Source organism: Glycine max, chromosome 11 (assembly GCF_000004515.6).
Source record: "Glycine max cultivar Williams 82 chromosome 11, Glycine_max_v4.0, whole genome shotgun sequence".
NCBI classification, from domain to species: Eukaryota; Viridiplantae; Streptophyta; class Magnoliopsida; order Fabales; family Fabaceae; genus Glycine; species Glycine max.
The window spans coordinates 37,840,754-37,863,454 of NC_038247.2; the positions used below are offsets into that span (position 1 = coordinate 37,840,754).

Below are 22,701 nucleotides of genomic sequence, written 5' to 3' on the forward strand. Positions count from 1 at the left end.
TAATAAAATAATTATTGCTGAAATATAATATACTTATGTAAATACTCAAAAATAACATTTTCACGTTATATTTTAGAAGAAAAAAATCCCACGATTAAAAAAATAATACATGAAACAATCACCCCCTTTAATTATATTTTAGTAAAGTTAACATGTCACTTCAACAAAATCTTTACTTTAATTTCACCTGAAAGAGAAAAAGAGAAAGACATATGTGTCCCTCTCAAACTTTATACATGTTATTAAAAATAAAATAATCTTAGGACATCGTTTCAAATTACTTATATTTTGCATTACCAAAAAAATACTTATATTTGACCACCACAAATGTTGGAATTATCTAATTATATGAATTTAAGGTAAAATATTCAGATTTTTTTTTATCATGTGATTATCTTACATAATTCAAACAGAAAAATGATACCTATGATATGAGGGATTTGTTCCAAAAAGTTACTTATATGATGTGCATTTATGGATTTAATGCAAGTAAAAAAAATCATTATTTCTTTTAGATTTGATTCATGTAAAATGAGGAAATCACATTTTAGAGGATAAAATATAGTACTAACTATTAATTAAAAATTGAAATTATCCTTAAGTTTAAATTTTTGTTTGTATATATTTGTTTGATTTAAATATATTTTTAATCCTTTAATTTTGAGTTATTTTATTTTTATCCTTCCAATTTAAAGTTATTTTTTAGTTCTTAAAATTCATAAAATATTATTTTTACTCCTATTATTACACAATACGAGTCAAACATAAAATAAAAAATCTATAATTTATAATAACTTTTAAATGTTCAAAATTTATATTTTAAGGTATAATTTTGAAAGTTAAAAACTATCATAATTGAGAGTTAGTAAAAAATTTAAAATCTCATAAACTACTTCAAAAATTGTTAATTTTTTTTTTTATTGATTTGCCTATTATAGTTTAAAATCACAAAAAAAATCATATTTTAAAATATAAAATAAAAAATCAATTTCTGACCATAAAAATGACAAATTATTAATCTTTTATTTCTGATTTGACTAACTTTATAAAAGGATTAAAAAAATATTTTATAAATTTCAAAAAAAAATATGACTCATATTTAAGAAATTAAAAACATATTCAAGCCTATTTGATTTTATCACAATTATAATTATCCACAAATTATTTTCTAATCAATGATTTTAATTTTATTTTCATTCTCTAAAATACAAAACCACATTTTAGAGAAAAGAAGAGATAACTTAATTTGGGTGTCAAATTAGATTTATACCTTACCCAATTAACAAACTTGAACAATGAGAAGACAAATATACTAAATAAAATAATAAACGAATTTAGCATCATCACAACACAGTTCTTAAAACCATAATCCATAGATATTCTTATTGCATCATCATCATCATCAACAAACCGCATTACAAAAGAAAGATACAGCCACCTGGATAGGCCCATAGTGGTTCCCAAAACACACAAGCAAACAAAACAAAAACAAACCAAACCTGAGAAAATTAAAGAAATAAGAAACCCCACCAATAGGGTCTCACATCTCTCTAACCTCTAGAACACACCAATACTACGAAAATATATCAATGTTCCCTGAAACCGTTCGACCCAGTCACCGCCACGTGCACAACCTCCTTATTTAATTATTATTCACACGTGACCGCGTTCTTCCCTAATTACTTGTTAATAATTATTTTATATTGCAAGAACCAAACCGGGTACGGATTTCCCGACCCGACCGGAGACGCTGCTTTCCCAGACACAGGGCAAACGGCCGGCGCCGGAGCTAGCCGGAACAATCTCGCCGGAATCGTGGATGCGGGTGACGGTGAGGGCGGTGTTGAAGTACTCTCTGATCTGAGTAATTATCCCATCCGTGACGGTGCAGGCGTGGACCCAGGCAATGTTGCGGGCGGTGTCGCAGCCCTCGACGATGACGGTGGAGCCGAAGGCGGCGATGGACTGCGGAAGGAAGCGGAAGGAGTTGTCGGCAGCGGAGTCGCCGGTGAGCATGCGCATCAAAAACTGGTGTGAGGGCGGACCATGGAACCACCACTCGAGGTCGGCGGCGACGATCTTGACGACGGCGTCGGAGTCGCCGGAGTTTAGGGCGTCATACAGTGCGAGCACCAGCCGCTTGTTGCTGGAATCAGCGTCCGAACCACTTGCCTGAGAGTTAGCCAGTTCGAGAAAAGAGATTCCGCGTTGCGGTTTAACTAATCAAATACAAATTAAGCGATTCGAGGAAATTCGAGCAAGTAACCAAACCAAACAATGTCTTATTTTTGTTGTTTGAGTTGAGTCTTGAAATGGGAAGGAAGAGGGGTTTATATAGGAAGTCCGCATGGGGAAGCTTGTGATCGAGTGCGGACGGTACTAGTTGGAACATTTTTTTATTTGATGACGTGTTGGTTTTTCATTGGAAGTTGGAATACGAGTGGATTAAGATGGAAATAGTACGCGGGTTTTATTTAAATGCTGCAACGTCATTAGGGATGAAACTGAAGCGACGGTCAAGCCTACTTTATTGACTTAATTTGAGCATTTAGTTCAGTGATGTGTGTGAAGGGCTTTCACCAAAAACACACAAAAACTGTGGGACTCAGACTCCAAAACAAGAAACTTAATTGATTTCAATTAAATTATATATTATTCATCACTATTACTATTATGATATCATTGACCTATTTTTAGTTGTATCATTAATAAATATTCTTTAATAAAAGTATATTTTTATACCTTCAAACTTCAAACCTTGTTGCTATCTTTTCTTTTTAAAAAAAGTGATAAGTGAAAGCATGTATGTTATAAATGCGTTTGCTTGTCTTTGTTTTTTTGGTTACTTTGTTACGTTAACGGGTTTAGCTTACCTTTGTTTGGTGCCTTCTTAACACAGTAGGTACGTTACTTGTTTTGAAAATTTAGACTTTTCAGTTTTCACTCGCGAAAAAACCCAAAACAATATACTTTTGTCTTAATGCTAATTACATATTATCAAATTTAAGTGTATACGGAGTATTAAAAAATGGGTAAAGAATATTAGAAAATTGCGTCAACTAATATGTAATGAATAATAGGATTTAATGATTTAATAAATTTCACTTAAGTTTTGCTTGATATTAAAAAATGAGTTATAAAATTACGTCAATTATAGCCTATTTTGGTTAACATTAAAAAATTTATTATCAATTTTTTTGGCAAGTGTATACTGTAAAATAATAATGAAAAAATAGGTTATACTTTGATAATGTAAATAATTTTACAATGTTATTCAATTAAGAAAATGTTAAGATGCCGTTCATAAATTAGTAACTAATATTATATGTTTTTAAAGTGACATATAAATATATAAAAAAAAGTTAACTACAAATTTAGTTGTATCTTGTACGCAATTAGATGTATTGCAGGAAACAAGGATAAAGGAAATTTAAATTAAAAAAAAATAATATGTTTCCATTCTTTCGTTAAAAACAAATCATTGCAGGAAACAAGGCAAAAAGAAATTTAAACTAAAAAGGGTAATCCGTTTCCATTCTTTAGTGAAAAAAGCAAAAATGATTTTCTGAACTTTTCTGCATCTCAACGAACAACGCCAACATGAAGCGCAAAGTTAGCAACTGTTTTGGTTTTCTTGGTCGGAAAGCACTTCTGTGTATTCTTTTTGGATTCAACTGACGGCACCGATTAAGATTCCAAACAAAAGCCATCATTATAATAATAATTATTATAAATTTAAGAAGAAGAAAAAACATGCTTAATTTTTTCAACTTATAATTCTTTTTTTTTTGTTGACTAACTTATATTTCAAATGGTACCATATAAGAGAGGAAATTTCGCTTATAAATTTTCAGCATACCATTTTGTCAAAAAGAAAAAAATGAATGGTAATGACTTCTGAGTGAATACACATAAGAGTGGACATAGATCTAGGTCTACTAGATGACTCATGAATCCAAACTAAGTCGAAGAGAAAAATATGAGTTAATTTTAATCATCAATTTGGTTCAAATTTAAAAATTACAAATTCAATGAATTAAAATTTCTGAGGTTTATAAGGATCAAAGGCAGTTTTCAAAACTTAAAATTACTTATACTAATATTTATGCCATTTATATATTATTCATTTGACAAAATTCTCATATTAACAGTTTCATTTAATGAGTATGTATTGATATTATAAAATTATTTTATAGTGTGATATCATTTAATTATAAATTAACATTTATATGATTTTAAAGTAATTATTATAAAAATTAATTATATATGATAATGATGGTTGTGATTGAATAATAATATAAATTGTTTTAGCCTTGCTAATAAGTTAATAACCATTTTTCTCAAATTTAAATACGAATGGCATAGTAACAATAGCAACTGTTCCGATATGGGAGTGCAATCAATCCAAATCACATAAGACATAAGCATGGTCCATGATGTCCACTGTACTATTTTATCAGTGTATGTATTGTGTTGGATTGTGTTGGATGGCAATTGCCATTTGCCAATGCCCCAAATAATCACTCCCCCAGAAGCAACTCTCCACTACTCTACTGTCCCATACCATAAACATGCTATTCATTTATGGAGAAGCTCCTCAATCAGTCATGGCATGCATTGCTAGACACAATGCATCAATGTATGTAGCTATCTAATATTTTGGTGTCCTTGTCAGCGTGTCACTATCTATTTCGTCTTATGTTTCACTTCAAAGGTGGCAAGTTTGCAAAGAAAAGAAGATCTCAAACTCTAATTTCACATAAATATCATTTTGTTTGATTTTTATATTATTTTTAGGTTTGGGGAGTAAGTGTATTATATTGCTTGCTGAGTCAGGGTATTAAAAACACTAAAGAGTGATCTGTGGGTAGGGCACCATTTATAGAGTGTCGATGATTTTAATGTTAAAACATTTTTTTTTAGTTTCTTACATTTATTTTTTCTAAAGGTAGTTCTATTTAAAATATGATCGGATATTAAATTTGGACAAATATCAAAGTAGAAATTAAAATTTTAGTTCATCAAGCTGTGAAGAATAAACTCTTTTATGTTAAACCCAACTTCATATGCTTTTGTTTTTGGTACTAAGGAGGGCATAGGCCCAACTTCATTGGTAATGCTAAGGCAAATTGTACTAATAGGATTTCTTTTACAAATTAATTCTACAAATAGGACTATTTTAAAACAAATTCTAACGTGGGGCTATTTTATTATGTAAAATCCATGCAAAATGCCAACAATAATGGCGAAATCGCCTCGTGCAAACATGTGGCAGTGGACCCGCCACTATAGTTGGCGAGAAAGGCAAACTCGCCCGTGCTGATATGCTTTTTTGTACCGAAAATTGAAACGGGTATAACTTTTGATAGAAATGTCTGTTTGAGACTTATAATGTGTCAAAATGCTCGAAATTGAATGAAGAATCCCCTGACAAATATAGCATATCGTCATACGTCACTGTTGCACTCTAAATCGCCACTAGGACGGGCGGTACCACTGCTGCATGGCTATCTCATTATCAGCAGTGGCGGGTTTGCCTTTCTCGCCCGTTGTAGTGGCGGGTCCACTGCCACGTGTTTGCACGAGGCGGTTTCGTCATTGTTGTTGTCGTTTTGCATAAATTTTACGTACTAAAACAACCTTATGTTAAAATTTGTTTTAAAACAGTCTCATTTGCAAAATTAATTTGTAAAAGAAACCTATTAATGCTAATCAACAATGAATCATATATTTTTTTCTCTCCTTTGTTTGTGGTAGTGTTTAGCAAGGAAAGTTGGATTGTGTGCCGTGACGCGTCGACCATTTATGTTGTGTTGGGTATCTCTACTTTACAGCAATGTCTTGCAAGTGTTTTGTTTGTTTTTTTGTTATTTTTTTAAGTAACCTTCACTTTAGTATAATTATTAATGGCTTAATTATTTATTGATTGCATAAAATCTTCACTCTGTTTCTTGATGTGTAACTTATTATAAAATATTATTCATTTTAACTTTTTGTAACAATAAAAAATGTAATGAGAAAAACTAAAATAGATGATATTATATGACAATCTATCAAATTAATTAGAAATTAAAGTAAAAGACATTATTTTTAAGAATCAAAGTTCGAGGTTTATTTGTCCTTTTTTACCTGTAATTTGTTCAATAAAGACAATGAATATCTCGAGAAGCTTTTGTAAGCCTAAGAAGAAGACAAAAAGCACTCCAGTTCATACTTCATAGTTCATACATCCTCCAGTGTTCAGTGTCAATGCCCATGAAATTCAGTGATACTAATGTTGATATATGCATAGAAATATATTGAGATTCATAAAAGATGATAAGACAGGGTTAAGTCTATAGTATTTTGATATTATGTTTGTAAACAGTTTTTATAATTTACTTTTTTTCTTTTATCTTGTTGACATATCACTTTTTTGTTTCACATCTAACTTCTTGTTTTCTCTTTTCTTCTTGCAACAAATTTTTAAAATATCTTTTACAACTAATTGCATTTATTTCTTTTTACCACAACACTAATTAATTTTATATTTTTCTCTTCTCTTCCATCTCTATTATTTATAAGAAAATTGCATAATTTTTTCCATCTCTATTATTTAAAAGAAAATTGTATAAAATTAATATATAGTATAATTTATCTTCTTACATCCCCTACTCTATCCAATGTTGCAATCTCTGAACTCTGAAGAAATGAGGGACAGCTAACAAACGGGACAATATTGGTTTGAAGTGACCTGAGAAGGCAATTGGAAATACTTTTTATAATCTATCGTTGGAAGATTCAAACAAGACCAAGGTGCAAGGTTTTCTTTGTTGCATTCCACGTACGTAGCTAAAAAGAGAACGTGCAATTGTATCATTGGTCCGTGATTATAGGTGTAACTTGAAGTATGACTAGCCATTCTTTTACCTTACTAGTTCCTTTAGTTATTAGTTAATTTATTTTCTAAAGAATTGAGATTTTTTAGTTAAAATTTGGGAATGTTTTTCCTTTATTTCCGCTTTTTATTTTATTTTCCCTAATTAAATTTAGTCATCTTTAATTATGAAATATGAATTTGTAAAATTATTTTTTGCAATAATCTACATATTTGTTATTTAATTTATGTCATGTTATATTTTATGTTAACATATCTATACCTTCAATTTTTAGAGATTATCGTATTCCATACCCGAATCGTTGCAGCACAGGCTTCGACCTTTCTCATGCGAGTCCAAATGGATAGATTTCATGAGAAAAGCAGCGGTTCAGTTAACTACATATGAATCAGTTTTTTGTGCATCATTATAGAGAAAGTAATGTAAAAGGAATTGCATATAACTTGTTGAATAATGGAGATATTTGACCAAGCAATTAGGCGTCCATGCCAAACCTCAAAAGCAAGCCTATTAAATAGTATATTAGATTAAAATTTTAAAAGATTATTTTAATATAAATTTTTTTTATCGAATTTTAAAAGATTTTGTAAGAATATAATGACTTCTAAAATTTTTGTTAAAAGACTTTTATGATTATGATCTTGTAGTTTGAATTTTAATGAATTTATAGAATATGAATTCATAATATTTGAAATGACATTATAGATTTTTAAAATTTTAATGGTTCCTTGAATTTTTAAAAAATATTTAAAATTATTGATAAGGATTTAATTTTTTTTTCACCTAACACTTAAAATCCATCTTGTACAAAGAATCCTAAACATGTTGCATAACAAATAAATTTTTCCTAACATATTTACAAGTATAATAGGCTCATTTTTCTTCAATCATCATATTAATTGTATAAAAACTATATACAACAATGTGGTAGCATGAATTCTTATAGTCATTCTCATAATAATGATCTCACCAAACAAAAAACATGTCCATAATTGTTTCAAATCCAATTTATATATTTATCCATTTTTACATAAGTCAACTTTGTACGTTTATTAAAATGACATATTTTTCATATTTATATATATTCACATTCATTCATATGTATAAACATGCAATCAAGATACCCAAAATTCAAAGAATTGAAAAGATATCTCATATCATACATTTCAAGGCATGTTGTCCGTTGGTGGAAAGTGTAAAAAAATTATGAATGTCTACCGCTTATGTGTAATGAAAAAAGAAATACATGTCACTTGACAAAAAAGAAAAAAAAATATCATAAAATCTCATGAGTTTGAATAATATTGTTTAATGTGTATTTTCTAATAAACAATCTTATAAAATCCATTAAAATTCATCCTAAAAAAGAATTCATCAAAAATTGTATACTTTTTAATACTAAAAAACTTTTTTTTAAGTTGCAAAAAATCTTAATTGAATACCACTAAATTTTCTTGAATTCCTTAAAAATCCTAATAATCTTGATTGAATACCACAAGACTTATTTTTATTATTTAAAAATCTTGATTGAATACCTCAATTTTTTTTAAAAAGTCTTTTATAATCCTTTAAAATCTCAATTGAATACACCCCCAAACCTCATAAGATGCAGACAAACTTGCAAAAAATGCATATAACTACACATTGGGTATAATTGTTTTCTTATACTTTTCTTATTAAACATAAAAGCTTGATTTTTATTACTTTTATATAGAAAAGTTTATCTACACAGTGCAAAAATTAGCTTCATTTCTGTATTACAGTTACTTAATTTTTGAAGTAACCTCAATGTAGAAACTAAAGTTCCCTGAAAGTGGAGCAAGTTGTATCTTTGGATTGAACAAGAAGGAAAATCCATATATTGTATAATCATTCACTGATGCCTATCTGCCAATGTCATAAGATCAGCATGGAAACTATATTAACCAACACATTATTTGCTAAAGGCAAGATGGAGAACAAATTAACCTGGTTGCCAATTCACAACCATTAATACTCACTTAGTCTCAGTATAGATGGAACACACATTAAAATTGTAAAACTCAACAATCATTCTCTTTGTATCAATGAAGGAGCCGGCGGGTTCATTGTTCCATCTTTACCTCTTTCACAATTCTCTTGGTTCAAATTAGATAGCATCCTATCTGAAGTGTAATATCCCTTTAAGACATTGCTTGAATTTGGAGGACTAGATGTTTTCATCACATAAGGGGAAGAATTGCTAGTACTACCAAGAGGAGAACTTGTGCCAGATTTGGTTGATACTACATCTTCACGAGCCAAAGGTGAAATTGATGGTTTTTCATCTCTAGTATCAGTTTCTTTCCTTGAGAATTTATCTTCTACAAGATCATAGTTATTCCCCGTCCTTGCTTCTTGAGCAAGAGTGCACCAGCAACAGCATAGCCAAAGTATGCAATCAGAAACTGAATGCTTGCCAAAACAGAAGTCATAGGCAGGTAAATTGAACCTCTTTCTCATTTGGATCCTCCAAAATCCACCATACAGTAAACCAAGAAAACAAAGAATGATTCCAACAGCTGCTAGAGCCTGCCTAACATTGTCATCATCTATGTTAACAGAAGCCAAAAAAAAAATCCAGAAGGGTGCCATACAAAACAGCATAAAAGTGGCAATATGAACATACATGTTTCCAAAGCCAAGTCTCTCCATATTCCACCCAAACACACAAAAAGTGCAGAAAAGTGAGAGATATGCCAAGGAAATATCGTTCCAAATGTCAAGTATTCCTCCACTCCACTTAGGTCTATTTTCAACAAACCTTTGTCGATCATCTTTGGATGCAAATGAATAATTCTTCTCAAATGGTTTCTCTCTCAGCTGCTCTTGCCCTTGAGAAGCCGTAACTTGAACCTGTGCTTCTTCATCCATCTCACAATCATAGTCCTTCCCAAGTGGGCTAAGAATGGTGTACAAACCAGCAATTGCAGGAGCAGCAATTGCAAAAGATATACATATTCCAACTCCAATGGCAGGCCTCTCAGACCTTTTATACCCTAAGTTTAGACCACAAAGTGCATATTGAGCAAAACAGTTAACATGAAGGAGAATCACAACTACCATCATATGTGTCCACTCGTGAGGCTTGTAAGTGCCATTCTTGCAATATACCTTTCTAAGCCTAGAGATGTCAGTTGGTCTCCATCTGATCAGAAGAACAAGGTGGTAGAATCTCTTAGGGTGTTGGTACAAACACATGAGTGTAAACAATGCATTGAGTATTTGGTTGTTTATTTCAAACCATGTATTTCTCTGAGACTTTCTAGGTAGTAGACCATTCAACATACCTGTCATGACAAGGAACAGAATTGCTCCCGAAACCGCGACACAAACAATCCACACAAAAAGGGCCATGTTCATTGGACTTCTAATCCATTCAATGAACATTTTCTTGACTGAACCCCAGTCAAGTTTCTGAGCAAACATGCCACTGAAACGTGATCTTAAGCTCTTTGGACGAGGAGAAGGCACAGATAGTGAAACCTGGTCTCTCTCAGTAGCAAGCCTTCTGAATTTGGCAGATGCAGAATCAAATTTAAGAAAGTTTATCCTATTAGGAACAGAAGAACCTAACGTGCCCTGAAGCCTTCTCTGAGGATCTTCACTGTTCACAAATGTTTTATGAGTAGTTGAAATATCTATAGATGTAAACTCATTCACTTTATTCCCATTAGATTCCTCAATTTCATCTTTGGAATTCCCAATCCCATTATCAACCGAAACCATTCTGATAAAAAAAATCTGAGCTTTGTCGATCAAATCAGAACCGTAGTATCATCAATGGTATAGGTACAGAACAAATACTGCGAAAAAGACATAAAGAAACTATGCTAAGGTTACAAATCAGTGGCAAATTTTCTATGCATTCATATAAGCACCGGGGAAGGTATCAATGCAAATAAAAAATATAGACAGAGAATTGATTACTTTTGTTATGGTGATGATGATTGTGTTCATATACCTAATAAACAATTTTGAAATCAGAAATGAAAACAGAAAATCTGTTTTCTAATAATTCAACAAAATTCAATTCTCAGAACAGTGAGAGAATGTAGCAAAAAGAAAAGAAATCTGAGAATAATAGCATTAAATTGTTGAAGGCATAATAATAAGGTGGTGGTGAAAATTAGACATACCAATTAATTAGCTGAGTCACGACGCGGAAGTGTGAATGCAAGTGATTTATTTCCTCACAGATAGTTATGTGTGTTTGATTGATAATATTCAGAAACAAGAAATCGTATGGAATCAAAAGTCTAAGCACTGATACAAAGGAAAAAGTTAAACAAAAAAAGCAGTTTCAGAAAGAAAAGAAAAAAAGTTAAACAAACAAGAGTGACATGCAAACATACAGTTGGCGAAACAAGAATGACTCCACGTACTCGCAGGTAACAACCCAGTCAAACAATGAGCGGTGAATTAGAATTAAGATTGTCTCTTTAACAGTTTACCGTCCAATATGACTGCTGGTTACAGGCCGCCACCGGCAAGAAAAAGTAAAGGCCAAGGAAGCACTCAATGTATGGAAAATTCACATTTGGGAAGAAAAAAAGGACAAAAATTTTGCCAACTATTTGTCTCATAATTGCAAATTTAATTTCTTTATAATTTAATTTACGAATTTAATTTACCATTTTTTCAATGTTATTATTTCAATCCAAATTCTAATTGAATATTGATTTGATAACATTCAATTACCTTTCTATTGGACGTTCATCATTAAAAATGAAATTTGTAATTTTGTTAAGAAAAAAAGAACTAACCTCAGTTTGGTTGAAATATTTTATATTTTTATTTTTAAAGAAATAAAAGATACATTTTTTTTAAATTCAAAAAATATTTTCTCTCAAAATATTTCAAAAAAATTAAGGTCAAAACTAAAAATAAAACATCAATCTTTTTAACCTTTTCTAGAAAAGTAAAAAACCCAATGTAAATGTATCATTTTAGAATATATTTTTTTCGATACATGTTTTCTATATCTTAAAAAAAAAATATTTACAAAAATTAAAAATAAAAGTAAAAAATAAACACTCAAACCAACCAAGTGCCACTAAAAAAATCAAAAGTAAAAGTAAAAAATGTGGAGCATCTCTCTTTATTTCCATGCACGCGTATCGTGTCACGCGCTTCTTCGTATAATTAGCTTATTATGATTTACCAAATCATACTTTTATTAAGAAAAAAATCAATAAAGAAGCATATTAATTAGACTAATGATGATATTTTATTAAAAATGGGTCAAAATAGAATTTTAACCCCTTATTTATTTTAAGTTTAATTTGGTCCTAAAGTTAATTAGACTAATGATAATATTTTATTAAAAATAGAAAAATTTCTCATCAGATGTTGACACCTGTCCCAGTCCAACCTTCTTTTTAGTAATAGATAATAATAAAATAGAAGCCGGAACAAAAAGTAGAACAGTCACAAATCACGATGCCATTTGTCGGGAAATGGAAAAAAAGAAAAGAAAGGAAGCTATAGACATAGACTTTAATTTTTACAAATAAAGTTGGGCTTTTCTTGTTCAAAGCTATAATTTGCGATTTAACCTTCCATAGTTTTACACACACTATCATTCATTTACAATTGGCTTTACCAGGCGAAACGAAAATCATACTGAAAAAATGCTACCACCTTATTTTCAACTCTAAAATATCAATTGGTAAATTATGCAATCGTATGTTTTCTAATGAATTATTCGTATAAGTAACAGGAATTAATATTGGTAACAGGTTCGCATAAACCAGGTGTAAAACAAGATATAATTCAATTCATAGTGTAGATAAGATCAGACTCCGGCAACCTCATTAAAAACTCATTTCTTGAATTCAGTCAGACCAATTCAATACCAAAGCAAGTACACTCTGTAAGGAGATGTGTAAGATGAACAACTAGACAGACACACAAAACAGTGTAAATCATCAAACAATAGGTCCAACCGCCAGAATATTAAAGGTATAATTTAAGTAAGATCATCCTCCTCAAGTTCTTTGGCTTTCAGCTTTTCCTTCACCCTCAAAAGAAGTGTGGTCTTCCAAGAATCCTGCACAAGCACACATGCAATGTTGATGAGCTACAGACAGTGGTACCACTTATGTAATGCAAAAGAAAAGAAAACAAAAAAATCAGCAAGAGGGCCAGACATTTAAAAAGAGCTTGTTTTAATAAATTGGACTCTCAAACTAATTGAGATAAGTTAGAAAGTACTTATAGGTAAGCTATTGCCTCCCCCTAAATTAATGACGTTCCTAAACTCATCCATACCAGTTAAATACGTATGTCTAGGGCATACAGGGAAACACAATATCTAGAATTCCATGTCTCAAAATAAGTGTCTGCATTTGAATTTTGAAGAAAAGTCCCAAAATAAGTGTCATGTTAGCTTTTCAATGCAATATTAATTGTTTTTTTCTGCTAATACCCCTAGTAATGTCACTTTAGTTTTTCAATGTAATATTAATACTAAGGTTAGTTTTGTAAAATTACTATTTTTTTCATCTATTTATTAGTTTTTCTTGGTCTTGTTAAACAATCTAGGACAACACTTATTTTGGGACAGAGAGAGTATTTTGGAAGCAACGATTGATTAGAAATTTAAAATTACATATTTAGATGAAAAAAAAAAAAGATACATATTTATCGTTGTAGGAAAAGAATCAGGTACAAGAGTGAAGAAAACACATGACCAACAAGAATAGATGCTCAAGAACACTAAAAAAACACTGGAAGGATAACAAGGCTGTGTATCATCAAGATTCAATGTGTATATGTGAAACAGAGACAAAAGAAACAAATTATAATTTTGCTTTGGTTTACTTTCACATATTCAACAGGCAATTGAAACCACCAGCTAAAATGTCTGTCCAACCCTCTAAGCAATTCATGATTTGTAGAATTTGATTAATCACAACTACTTCAGAAGCACTGCTTTAAACCATCTCTTTTAACCGTTAAGTTGAACAGTTTATTATGGCCAAAAACAAGAAATGTTAATCCTACCAAATTTGGTGACATGTGCACTTATTATTTTAGCATTCCAAACAGGACTGCTTAAATTCAAATGCATAATACAGTGATTTTGTGGGGGTGGTCCATCCCCGTTCTGTTAGGTTGTAGCTGCCTTTAAGGCACCTTTGTAAGCAAAAATAAAATAAAATACATTTTACAGTGATTGAGTGACAATACGGAAATTATACTCTAGGTAATCAAATAGAACTTAAATTTCAGGGGGAAACTTCAATCTGGCAAATATTTCCATTTAATTGCTGTACAAATTGAGAATTAAGTTATGAAAGGTTATGTTTATTCTTGTATAAAATGTGGATAAAAAATACAGTGGAAGTATTTTTGTTAAATACCACTAGAAGTTATCCTACTTAACAACTTTTGGAGCTTACCAGAGGGGTCATGCTATCAAATTCCTTGACAACATCAGTAAACTTCGCAACATCTTCTTCATCAATTGCAGCAGCAATGTCCTATCCACCAGGATTAAAAAAAATGTCAGTTTCATCTGGCAAATGTACTAGTGAATCAGCAAACAAAATAGTAATAGTGCTATCACAATGCTATGCTAATACCAAAATATAATAAAACATTATGACCCAGGAGACAGCAACCAAGAAGTTCAAATATTCTAATCCAATTTACTTGGAAATAAAAAAATAATAACGAAATACCAAAACTAGTGACCTACCGCCAAAAATCTATATTCACGTGTTCCCGAAAATGTTGGATCCAGTTCCTGCAAAATAAAAACATATCTAAATAATTGAGCAACAAATAAGCTGTCCAGTCACAAGAAGTTGACTATTGAAAAAACTTAGACCTGATATCGTTCTAATGCATTGGTTACAGCAATAACATCCCCTTTACAGAGTTGGCAGATGCCAGCATTAAGCAGGTGTCCTTTAACTCCATACTTCAGCAAATTATTGTTGAGGGATTGGCGAGCTATCTCTTCGTAAATCTCAATCGACTTCTGATATCTAAAGAAGAGTTATCATAACAAAGAAACAGTTAAAGTTCAATTTAACAAAAAAAAAAACTCTGATAAAGTTCCCTCCATTTAAAAAATAAAGTTTGGATTTCTTTAGCAGTTCCTGCTCCAACTAGAACAAATTGTACACAATAACATATCCAACCCATACCAAATGCAGCAATGGACCGACTTTTGTTCGCACCATGTAAACAAGTCATCATATTATGGATTGTGGAAAGAAATATGCTAGATTTCTATTAAAATCATAGACCATACATCCATACCAATTAAAACTCAGTGTCAAACAACCTACACTGACCTAAGCTAATGTTAACCTGAGGAGAGTGGGTTGGAGGAAGGGTACTGAACAAAATAAAGGCCAGAAAGAAAGTTCCCAGAAGAAATGACTAACCAATTAAAGAATAAATCCAAGTTGAAGAAATATTAATCAATTTCATCAGCATAATAAAAGAGACGCAATATTCAGAAAGTACAAAATCTTACTGTTCTAGCTGAGCAGCAAACTGGGCAACTTTTTGTTTGCATTGGTTTGCAGAAGTTGTCACTTCTTCATTTTGAAAAAAATCAGCTGATTTTTCATAGTAAACAAGAGCCTGCTCAATATTCTGTTCACCCTCATACAATTCAGCAATTTCCTGTGTGTATAATAGTGAACCCGGTTAAAATTAAAATTAGGGATTCAAATAACTTCATATACTTCAATGCACTTAATCACAGGATCAATATCTCGAAGCTGAATATGGGCAAGAGAATAAATTAAAAATATACCCCGGAGTAGAGATACCAATGTCATAGATATAATGTACCTTTAAATATCTAGCAGCCATAGATAGTCTTCCAATGTCACAGAAAAGATTTACGGCTTGGTCTAAGCAAGATACAGACTCTGTATTCAAAGAAAGAAAAGGTAACTTCAATTGTCTTGTTAGTTCTTACTAATGCAAGTGGGACATACTAACACAAGCAAGACTGCAAAATAATTTGTTTCTGCTTACTGCTTAGGGATATGATCATGAATTCCAATCTAATAACAGTCAGCAAATAAAAAATCAAAATAAGGCTATGACATAGACATTCATAAAAAGAAAACAATCAGATGGAACTCAAATGTAAGCAACTTATGCATTCACAAATCAACTTCAATTTCTGACTTAAACCAACCTAGATAAAAGAATGAACCCCAACTCAGAGCTTATCTATGTGAAGCCCAGTATTTGATTTACACATATGTAAAGATTAAACAATGAGATTTGCTTTATATCATTTGTTCGTGCAAAAATGTTGCAATAGTTTCATAAGATTTGCATTAAAGTCGATATAGAGAAACATTAAGGAATTGACCTTGCTGAATGGAAGCCAGAGCAGAAATCGTAAATGAGAAAGAATTGTAGAGGTGGTAACAGCTGACACACAAGCATACCGTTTATATTAGTTTTTTTATAGCTATGTGCAGCATCAACATGGGCCTGTGCAGCTTCATGCTTGCTTTCCAACTAGAAAAAGAACACAACAATGTCATTGCAGGCTCATTAGCCAACTAAAGGATGCAAAAGAGATTCAGCAGGAAATAGCCCACTCCAAAACCCCAAGTCTGAATATTACCTTCAAATGACAACTTGCCAACTTCAGGTATGTCGCTCCAGCTTTGTCCCCTAAAATGCCACGCAGATCAAATCAAGAACAACATACAGAACTATTCCAACATAAATTTCAAAGTTCGTCACACTCAACAAAATAAAGCGATTAGTCGTCAAATTGAAAGTGAGAGCAGTCACAACACAGAGAGTAGTTCGGTTAATCCACCGCTTTTCCACAGTTCTAATTTCTATGCAACAAATTAATCAAAATAATAAAAAAAATCAGGCAAGAATACTTTTCCAGTAAAATCAGCCTAAAATTATTTTCTTCTAAAATCAGATTAACATTATACTTCAATTTAATCGGAAATCGGACACCTCAAATCAACACTCAACACACTCGTCGATTGAAGTAATAACAATAAAACAACAGCAATAACAATGATTATGACAGTGAATCAACATTTTGCGGAGACACGAAATGGAATTTAAAAAAGCAATAATAATAAGAAAAGTAGAGAGGAAAGAGGAAAAACATGATTTGGCGAGCTTGAAGCAATTGGCGGCTTTATCAAAGAGATCGGCGGCATCTTCGTACTTGGAGCCAAACAAGCCCCAACCGCTGAGCTTCTTCTCAGCTTTCTTCTCGAATTCCTCTCCTTTGGATAACTGATCGGCCATTTCCCTCCGATCGAAACCAAGCAAGTGAAGATGGATGGATTGATCGAATGCAGTGCGTTGCAGGAACAACAAGAAGAGGATTCGTAAACGAAGCGAAGGACCAAAAGCTGTGTTGACGACCAAAGTCCAAATCCAAATCCAAATCCAAATCAAAACCGCAAATGAAGAAAAAAGAAAGCAGCGTAAGCCGTAAGGGGTTTTCAGAAATGCGTGAGAAGAAGAATTGTTAATTTTCGATTTTTTTCGATAATTATTTCCTCATTCAGTCATGGGCCGGTTAACGCTTTCTGCCGTACCTCCATATCAGTTTGGGCCTCGCCACTTTGGGTTCCTTTGGGATATTTTCAAGTGATACTTGCAACATGTGCATTAATTTTCGACTAAAAATAATTTTATATTAAAATCTTGTTAAAAGTTTTCTAATAACTAGCATATTATTAATTTGATAGAATTTATATATTTGTATTAATAATTATATATCTAAAAATAATTTCATCAATGTTCTGTAAATAGTTTTCGTTATGTCAATATTACTTTTCACAAACATTTTTTTAATTTATAAACGTATTTACATACAAAAAATTGTACAAACTTTAAGAAAGTAATTTATCAGAGAATTTGAATTTCTGTAATTTAGAATTCATTGTTTGGATGTTTTTTTATGAAGAATTTAAAATTTTGGAATTTTAAAACAGAATTTTAAATAACTAAAAATCTGGAATTTCAATTTCCTTGGTGAGAAATTGAAATTCTTTTCTTACCGTCTTCTCCGAGCTCCTAAAATATGAATCGAGTGTGAGCATAGAGGAACACGTATAACTAGCACATCAACCATATTTTTTTTATTCATTTTTCCATTGTCATAATTTTAATTTTTTTTATCCAAACACAAAATTTTGAAAATAAAAGAATTTCAATTGAAGTATTTGAAATTCTTAGAATTTAAAATTTCTTAGAATTTTAAATTTCTCCATCAAAACACATTCTAACAGAATTTTCTTAAGGTATATTTTACATTCTCATAAAAGAAAAACTAAGATTTTTCTTCTTCTTCTTCCAGAAAACTTTATTACTCTATAAACTGATAGCCGATAAAAAAAAACTCTTATAAACTGATAAACCTGTTGTGTAGGAATTTAATGTTATTTTTTAGTAGAAGAAAGATTAGTTTAATCTAATATAAAACTAAACATTTTTATAATTCAAATGTTAAACTATTATTATTATTATTATTATTATGACAGCTATTTTTTTACAGCTATAATAATTATTATTAACTTACAATTTGTGTCATAACATTTTAAAAATTCAAAACGATTAGAGAAGTCTTAGGGTTTTCTGGTGAGTGCATCCCTTAGGTTCTAGGTGAGATTTCTAGTGAGTTTTGAGCCTTTTGGTTTCAGAAGTAATCCCTTCTAACACCCTTACCTGTTTATTTGCACTTGGAATCCCATGGAACACCCTGATGTGTACGTGGACGGTTTGCGCATTCATGAAGAAGCTGATATGGAATTCAACATCCCTGAACCTACTGAAAATGAACACAAAACCTATCACTTTCTCTTGTGGGTCGTTTTCTAACAACAAACAACAATCACTAGTCCTCCAAGCATTTGGCAAAAGCGGGAAAAGAAATTCTCATAGGGAACTTCCTTGAATACGATGAAAAAAACAACTCCAATTTCCTCAGGTCCTTTATACGTGTTCGAGTTGTAAGAAAGCCATTAAAGGAATCAAAGAGGATTAAGCGAGCTGGAGGACAAGCTACAGAGGTTCACTTCAAGTTTGAGGGCCTTGGACCTTTCTGTTACTTGTGTGGCCTTATGGATCACGTTGACAAGTTCTACGGAAAATTATTGTCACTTACAGCAGACGATGCATCAGAAATTGGGGTCTAGAACTCAAAGCAGAGCTGAGGAAACCAATTGGTAGAGGCGGCTCGCGGTGGCTTCGCGACGGAGCTGATAAGAAAGAATGGAGCGCACCTGGTGGGCCTAGCGTGACCAATGCTGTCATTAATTGCAATCAATCAAGTGGTGCAATTAATGACACTAATGGCGATGAAATACGTTCACTCTTCATATATGGTGGAATATTTAAAAACTCATCAACGTCCAGAAATAATCAATCACAGCCAACCAATGCACGTTAATGCAGATTCTCCTGAAGCAAAGAATGTGGAAAACTAACACACGCAATGAATGTGGATAATGGCAGCAATCATGGCCTCATTATAATAGAAAAAAAAGAAGAGACGTATGTGTTTGAGTCAGCAGTTTAAGTCAGCAGTTTAGTATTTTTTTATTCTTCTTAACTTAATTAACATCTATATGATTCTTATTTTTTCACTTTAACTTAATTTTGGTGTTAGATAAATGATGGAGCTTAATTAATAATTGTAATTTATTTTTGAATTTTTATGCTTATTTGACATATAGGGTCTAAAACTTCAAATGGAGTTTGTGAGTAGTCCCTCAAAAACTAAGAAAAAAACATTTAATTTTGTTATAGATAAATTAAACTTAGGTCAATTTTTCCATTTCGAGAGTCAAATTAGATTTGAAAGTCAGAACATCTGTATTTGAATAATTGAGTTGCGAGTTTAAGTTTTGCTTTGTGTAATTAGTTTAATTAGGTAGATTAGATGAGCCTAATCAATGCTCATCCTTTCCTTATGAGTAGTAACTATATATATTGATGGAAGTTAGGTAGTTAGTTACATTTTGTACAAAAACAGTTTTAGAAACTTGTTGTGCAAGTTTTGGATTCAGACTTTTTTTTTTCTCTTTTTCTCTCAACTGTTTTCATTATTCTTTCTCTTTCCACTTCTGTTCTTCATTTTTCTTGCACAAATTTCATGATTTTTCCAGAATAATTTTTGTGAATGTTCATCTTTTTCTTTAATCCTATTTTTTATTTTCATAATTATGATTATGCTTAAGATTGAAAACGGATTAGGTTATGGATTCATTTCCTTTCGAAATTTAATCACATTGTTTGGATGATTTTCCAACCTAATTTGCGATCTCAAACAATTTAGGTATTAATTCGATTGAACTACCTCTAAAGCATTTGACTAGACTCACACTCTGAACATCATTTGTAATAAATGTGATAATTCAATTTGTATTGGTTTGGTGAATTGGATTGATGTCATTAAACTTGATTCGTATGTTGCTTTTGTTTTTTTATGTTTCTTCATCTCTGTTTTTGTGTTTTCGCATTCCTTTACATTCGCCTATAAACTATTCGTTGAAATTTTTCCTGATGTTTATAAGTGAATTGAAATAAGAACCAAAATAAATTGTATCTCTGAGTCGACCTAGGTTAATCCTTTACTACAGAATTCTCTAATTTTATTTGTTTTGGATCGATTCGACAATCGTTATCAATGCTCTTCAACCTCACCAATCATCATTGATAATACCCTTAACACAAGCATCCCCTAACCACAAATGCCTATAATTGTAATGACATATTACTAGTTATCAATAATATTTTCACTTGTGTTTCCCCTTAAGATAATGCCTCCCTTATTGAGCCTTTTTCTTTTTAGGAATTTAAAACTGTTTTGTTCCAAATGAATTTTGATAAATCTCCTCAACCAGATGGACTAAACCCAACATCTTTTTAAAAATATTCTAGCACTTGTTTGTCCCAGAAGTTTACCACTATGGATTGTCCGGCTTGAGAATGGCACCTTCCCAGCCCAACTCAATAAAACCTCCATCGCCTTGATCCATAAAGTCAATAACCCAACATCCATGAGTGATTTCCGACCCATCTCACTTTGCAGTATTCCCTACAAAATTCTCTCAGAAGTCCTTTCCAACCGCTTGAAACCAATATTTCCAAAATCATAGCAACAGAGCAATTTGCTTTGTTGAAGATCGTTCCATTCTTGACAATTTTCTCCTAGCATCAAAGATCATTCACCATATGAGGAGCAAATCTAAAGGGAAAATTGCTTTGAAAGTGGACATCAACAAAGCTTTTGATAAAGTTAATTGGAACTATTTCATTTGTCTGATGAGGAAAATGGGTTTTCATGAAAAATAGCTTGCATGGACTCATCTATGTATTCAATCCGTTCAATACTTGGTGTTAGTAAATGGTGATTCTGTTGGACGAATATCATGAAGTCTATTTTGGATACTTATGGGAAAGCCTCTGGCCAAATCATCAACTTTCAAAAGTCATGAAATTTTTTTCAACTCCAATACTCCATGCCCTCATAGACAAAGCATCTCCACCCACCTTGGGGAAAGTATTGGCATAGGCAAATATTTGGGTCTCCCATCCATCATTGGAAAGAAGAAGAAGAAGATTTTTGGATTTATAAAGGATAAAATTTGGAAGCGCATCAGTCACTTGTCCTTGAAGTATTTGTCAAAAGCGGGAAAAGAAATCCTCATCAAATTGGTAGGTGAATTCATTTCAACCTATTGTATGAGTATCTTCCTTCTCCCTGTAACTCTTGAAGATGAGCTCCAAAAAATGATGAACAACTTTTGATGGGTTCAAAAACTCAATCAAGAAAAGACATCAATTGGTTAAGTTGGGACAAACTATGTATTAAAAAGGAGCATGGAAGTATGGACTTTAGACACCTTCACTGATTTAATCTTGCTAGGGAAGCAAGGTTGGAATCTACAAACCAACCAAGATATTATGATTTATAAAGTTTTCAAAGCTAAATAATTTCCTAAAGAGGAATTTTCGAATGCCAAATTGGGCAATAATTTAAGTCATGTATGGGTAGTATCTTTGCTTCATGGGTTATTGCAAGAGGAGGTTTGAAGTGGATGAGACAGGATAATGGTCAATCCATCAATTTCTGGGAAGAACATTGGCTAAAATCTGTAGAAAATGCTCTTATTTCCACTACCGCCTCAATTGGCCTTGAGAATCTTCAAGTCAGTGATATCATAGACCATGATACACAAACCAGGAGGATGGACATTATTGACAATATTCTAAGCTAAGATGATATCAAAGCTGCCAAGGCAACTCCACTGCTAAATCCTCATGCACGTGATAATCTTATTTGGAAATTCACCCCAATGGTAAGTACACTGTACGCTCAGCTTATCAATGTATTATGGATTCTATTCTTGATAGTGATCACCTCAAAGCCTATGGAGATTGGAGGGAAGTATGGAATCTTAATATTCCTCCCAAGATAAAACGTTTCCTCTGGAGAGCACTTCGTGGGTGTCTTCCCACTAGGCAAAGGCTGATTCGAAAAGGTGTAAATTGTCCACACCATTGTTGCTACTGTCCTAACAGTCTGGAGAATGAATGGCACGTTTTTATCACAATTCTGGAAAAGGGCAGATTTATGGAACTTGGTTGAGGCGCAATCTCAATTGGCTAAGGGATTTAACGAGCTTATCTTCAACCTCCTGCGAGATCAACAACCACATCAGAAGAGCCTAATAGCAATTACTATATGGACCATATGGAAGTGCAGGAATGAACTCATCTGGGAGCATATATATACAGTCACAGCCCAAGGTATCCATCTCTTAAGCCA

The 22,701-nt window shown here is 32.0% G+C and overlaps 3 protein-coding genes across 4 annotated transcripts; all 3 read right to left on the minus strand.

Moving 5' to 3' along the window:
* Positions 1–1,357: 1,357 nt before the first annotated feature.
* Positions 1,358–2,312, minus strand: LOC100813044 (wound-induced protein 1). The gene has a single exon (XM_006591334.4). The coding sequence runs from the start codon at positions 2,020–2,022 to the stop codon at positions 1,699–1,701; it is 324 nt and encodes a 107-aa protein (XP_006591397.2). The 5' UTR covers positions 2,023–2,312; the 3' UTR covers positions 1,358–1,698.
* Positions 2,313–8,714: 6,402 nt separating this feature from the next.
* On the minus strand, positions 8,715–11,292 carry LOC100811964 (uncharacterized). Its single transcript, XM_003538442.5, has 2 exons — positions 11,036–11,292; positions 8,715–10,702 (listed from the first exon to the last, which is right to left on the minus strand). The coding sequence occupies exon 2, from the start codon at positions 10,623–10,625 to the stop codon at positions 8,928–8,930; it is 1,698 nt and encodes a 565-aa protein (XP_003538490.1). The 5' UTR covers positions 10,626–10,702; positions 11,036–11,292; the 3' UTR covers positions 8,715–8,927.
* A 1,337-nt stretch (positions 11,293–12,629) lies between these two features.
* SNAP11 (soluble NSF attachment protein 11) lies at positions 12,630–17,435 on the minus strand. Of its 2 annotated transcripts, none has more exons than NM_001357417.1 (9): positions 17,021–17,369; positions 16,510–16,559; positions 16,328–16,400; positions 15,714–15,793; positions 15,391–15,542; positions 14,734–14,893; positions 14,602–14,649; positions 14,303–14,383; positions 12,630–12,948 (listed from the first exon to the last, which is right to left on the minus strand). In NM_001357417.1, the coding sequence occupies exons 1-9, from the start codon at positions 17,163–17,165 to the stop codon at positions 12,868–12,870; spliced, it is 870 nt and encodes a 289-aa protein (NP_001344346.1). In that variant the 5' UTR covers positions 17,166–17,369; the 3' UTR covers positions 12,630–12,867. The 2 variants fall into 2 exon arrangements, 1 of the variants encoding a protein (NP_001344346.1); XR_003263342.2 differs by having other exon boundaries at positions 12,806–12,948; positions 14,585–14,649; positions 17,021–17,435.
* Positions 17,436–22,701: the final 5,266 nt, after the last annotated feature.

Excerpts from the sequence above, each read along its gene's own strand:
- LOC100813044 (XM_006591334.4), bottom strand. The coding sequence starts at position 2,022 with ATGCGCATGCTCACCGGCGACTCCGCTGCCGACAACTCCTTCCGCTTC.
- LOC100811964 (XM_003538442.5), bottom strand. The coding sequence starts at position 10,625 with ATGGTTTCGGTTGATAATGGGATTGGGAATTCCAAAGATGAAATTGAG.
- SNAP11 (NM_001357417.1), bottom strand. The coding sequence starts at position 17,165 with ATGGCCGATCAGTTATCCAAAGGAGAGGAATTCGAGAAGAAAGCTGAG. Across the intron at positions 16,560-17,020 it reads CTTCAAGCTCGCCAAATCAT|GGGACAAAGCTGGAGCGACA; the intron begins GTTTTTCCTCTT and ends GTGGCATTTTAG. Across the intron at positions 14,894-15,390 it reads TTTGCTGCTCAGCTAGAACA|ATATCAGAAGTCGATTGAGA; the intron begins GTAAGATTTTGT and ends ACTCTTCTTTAG.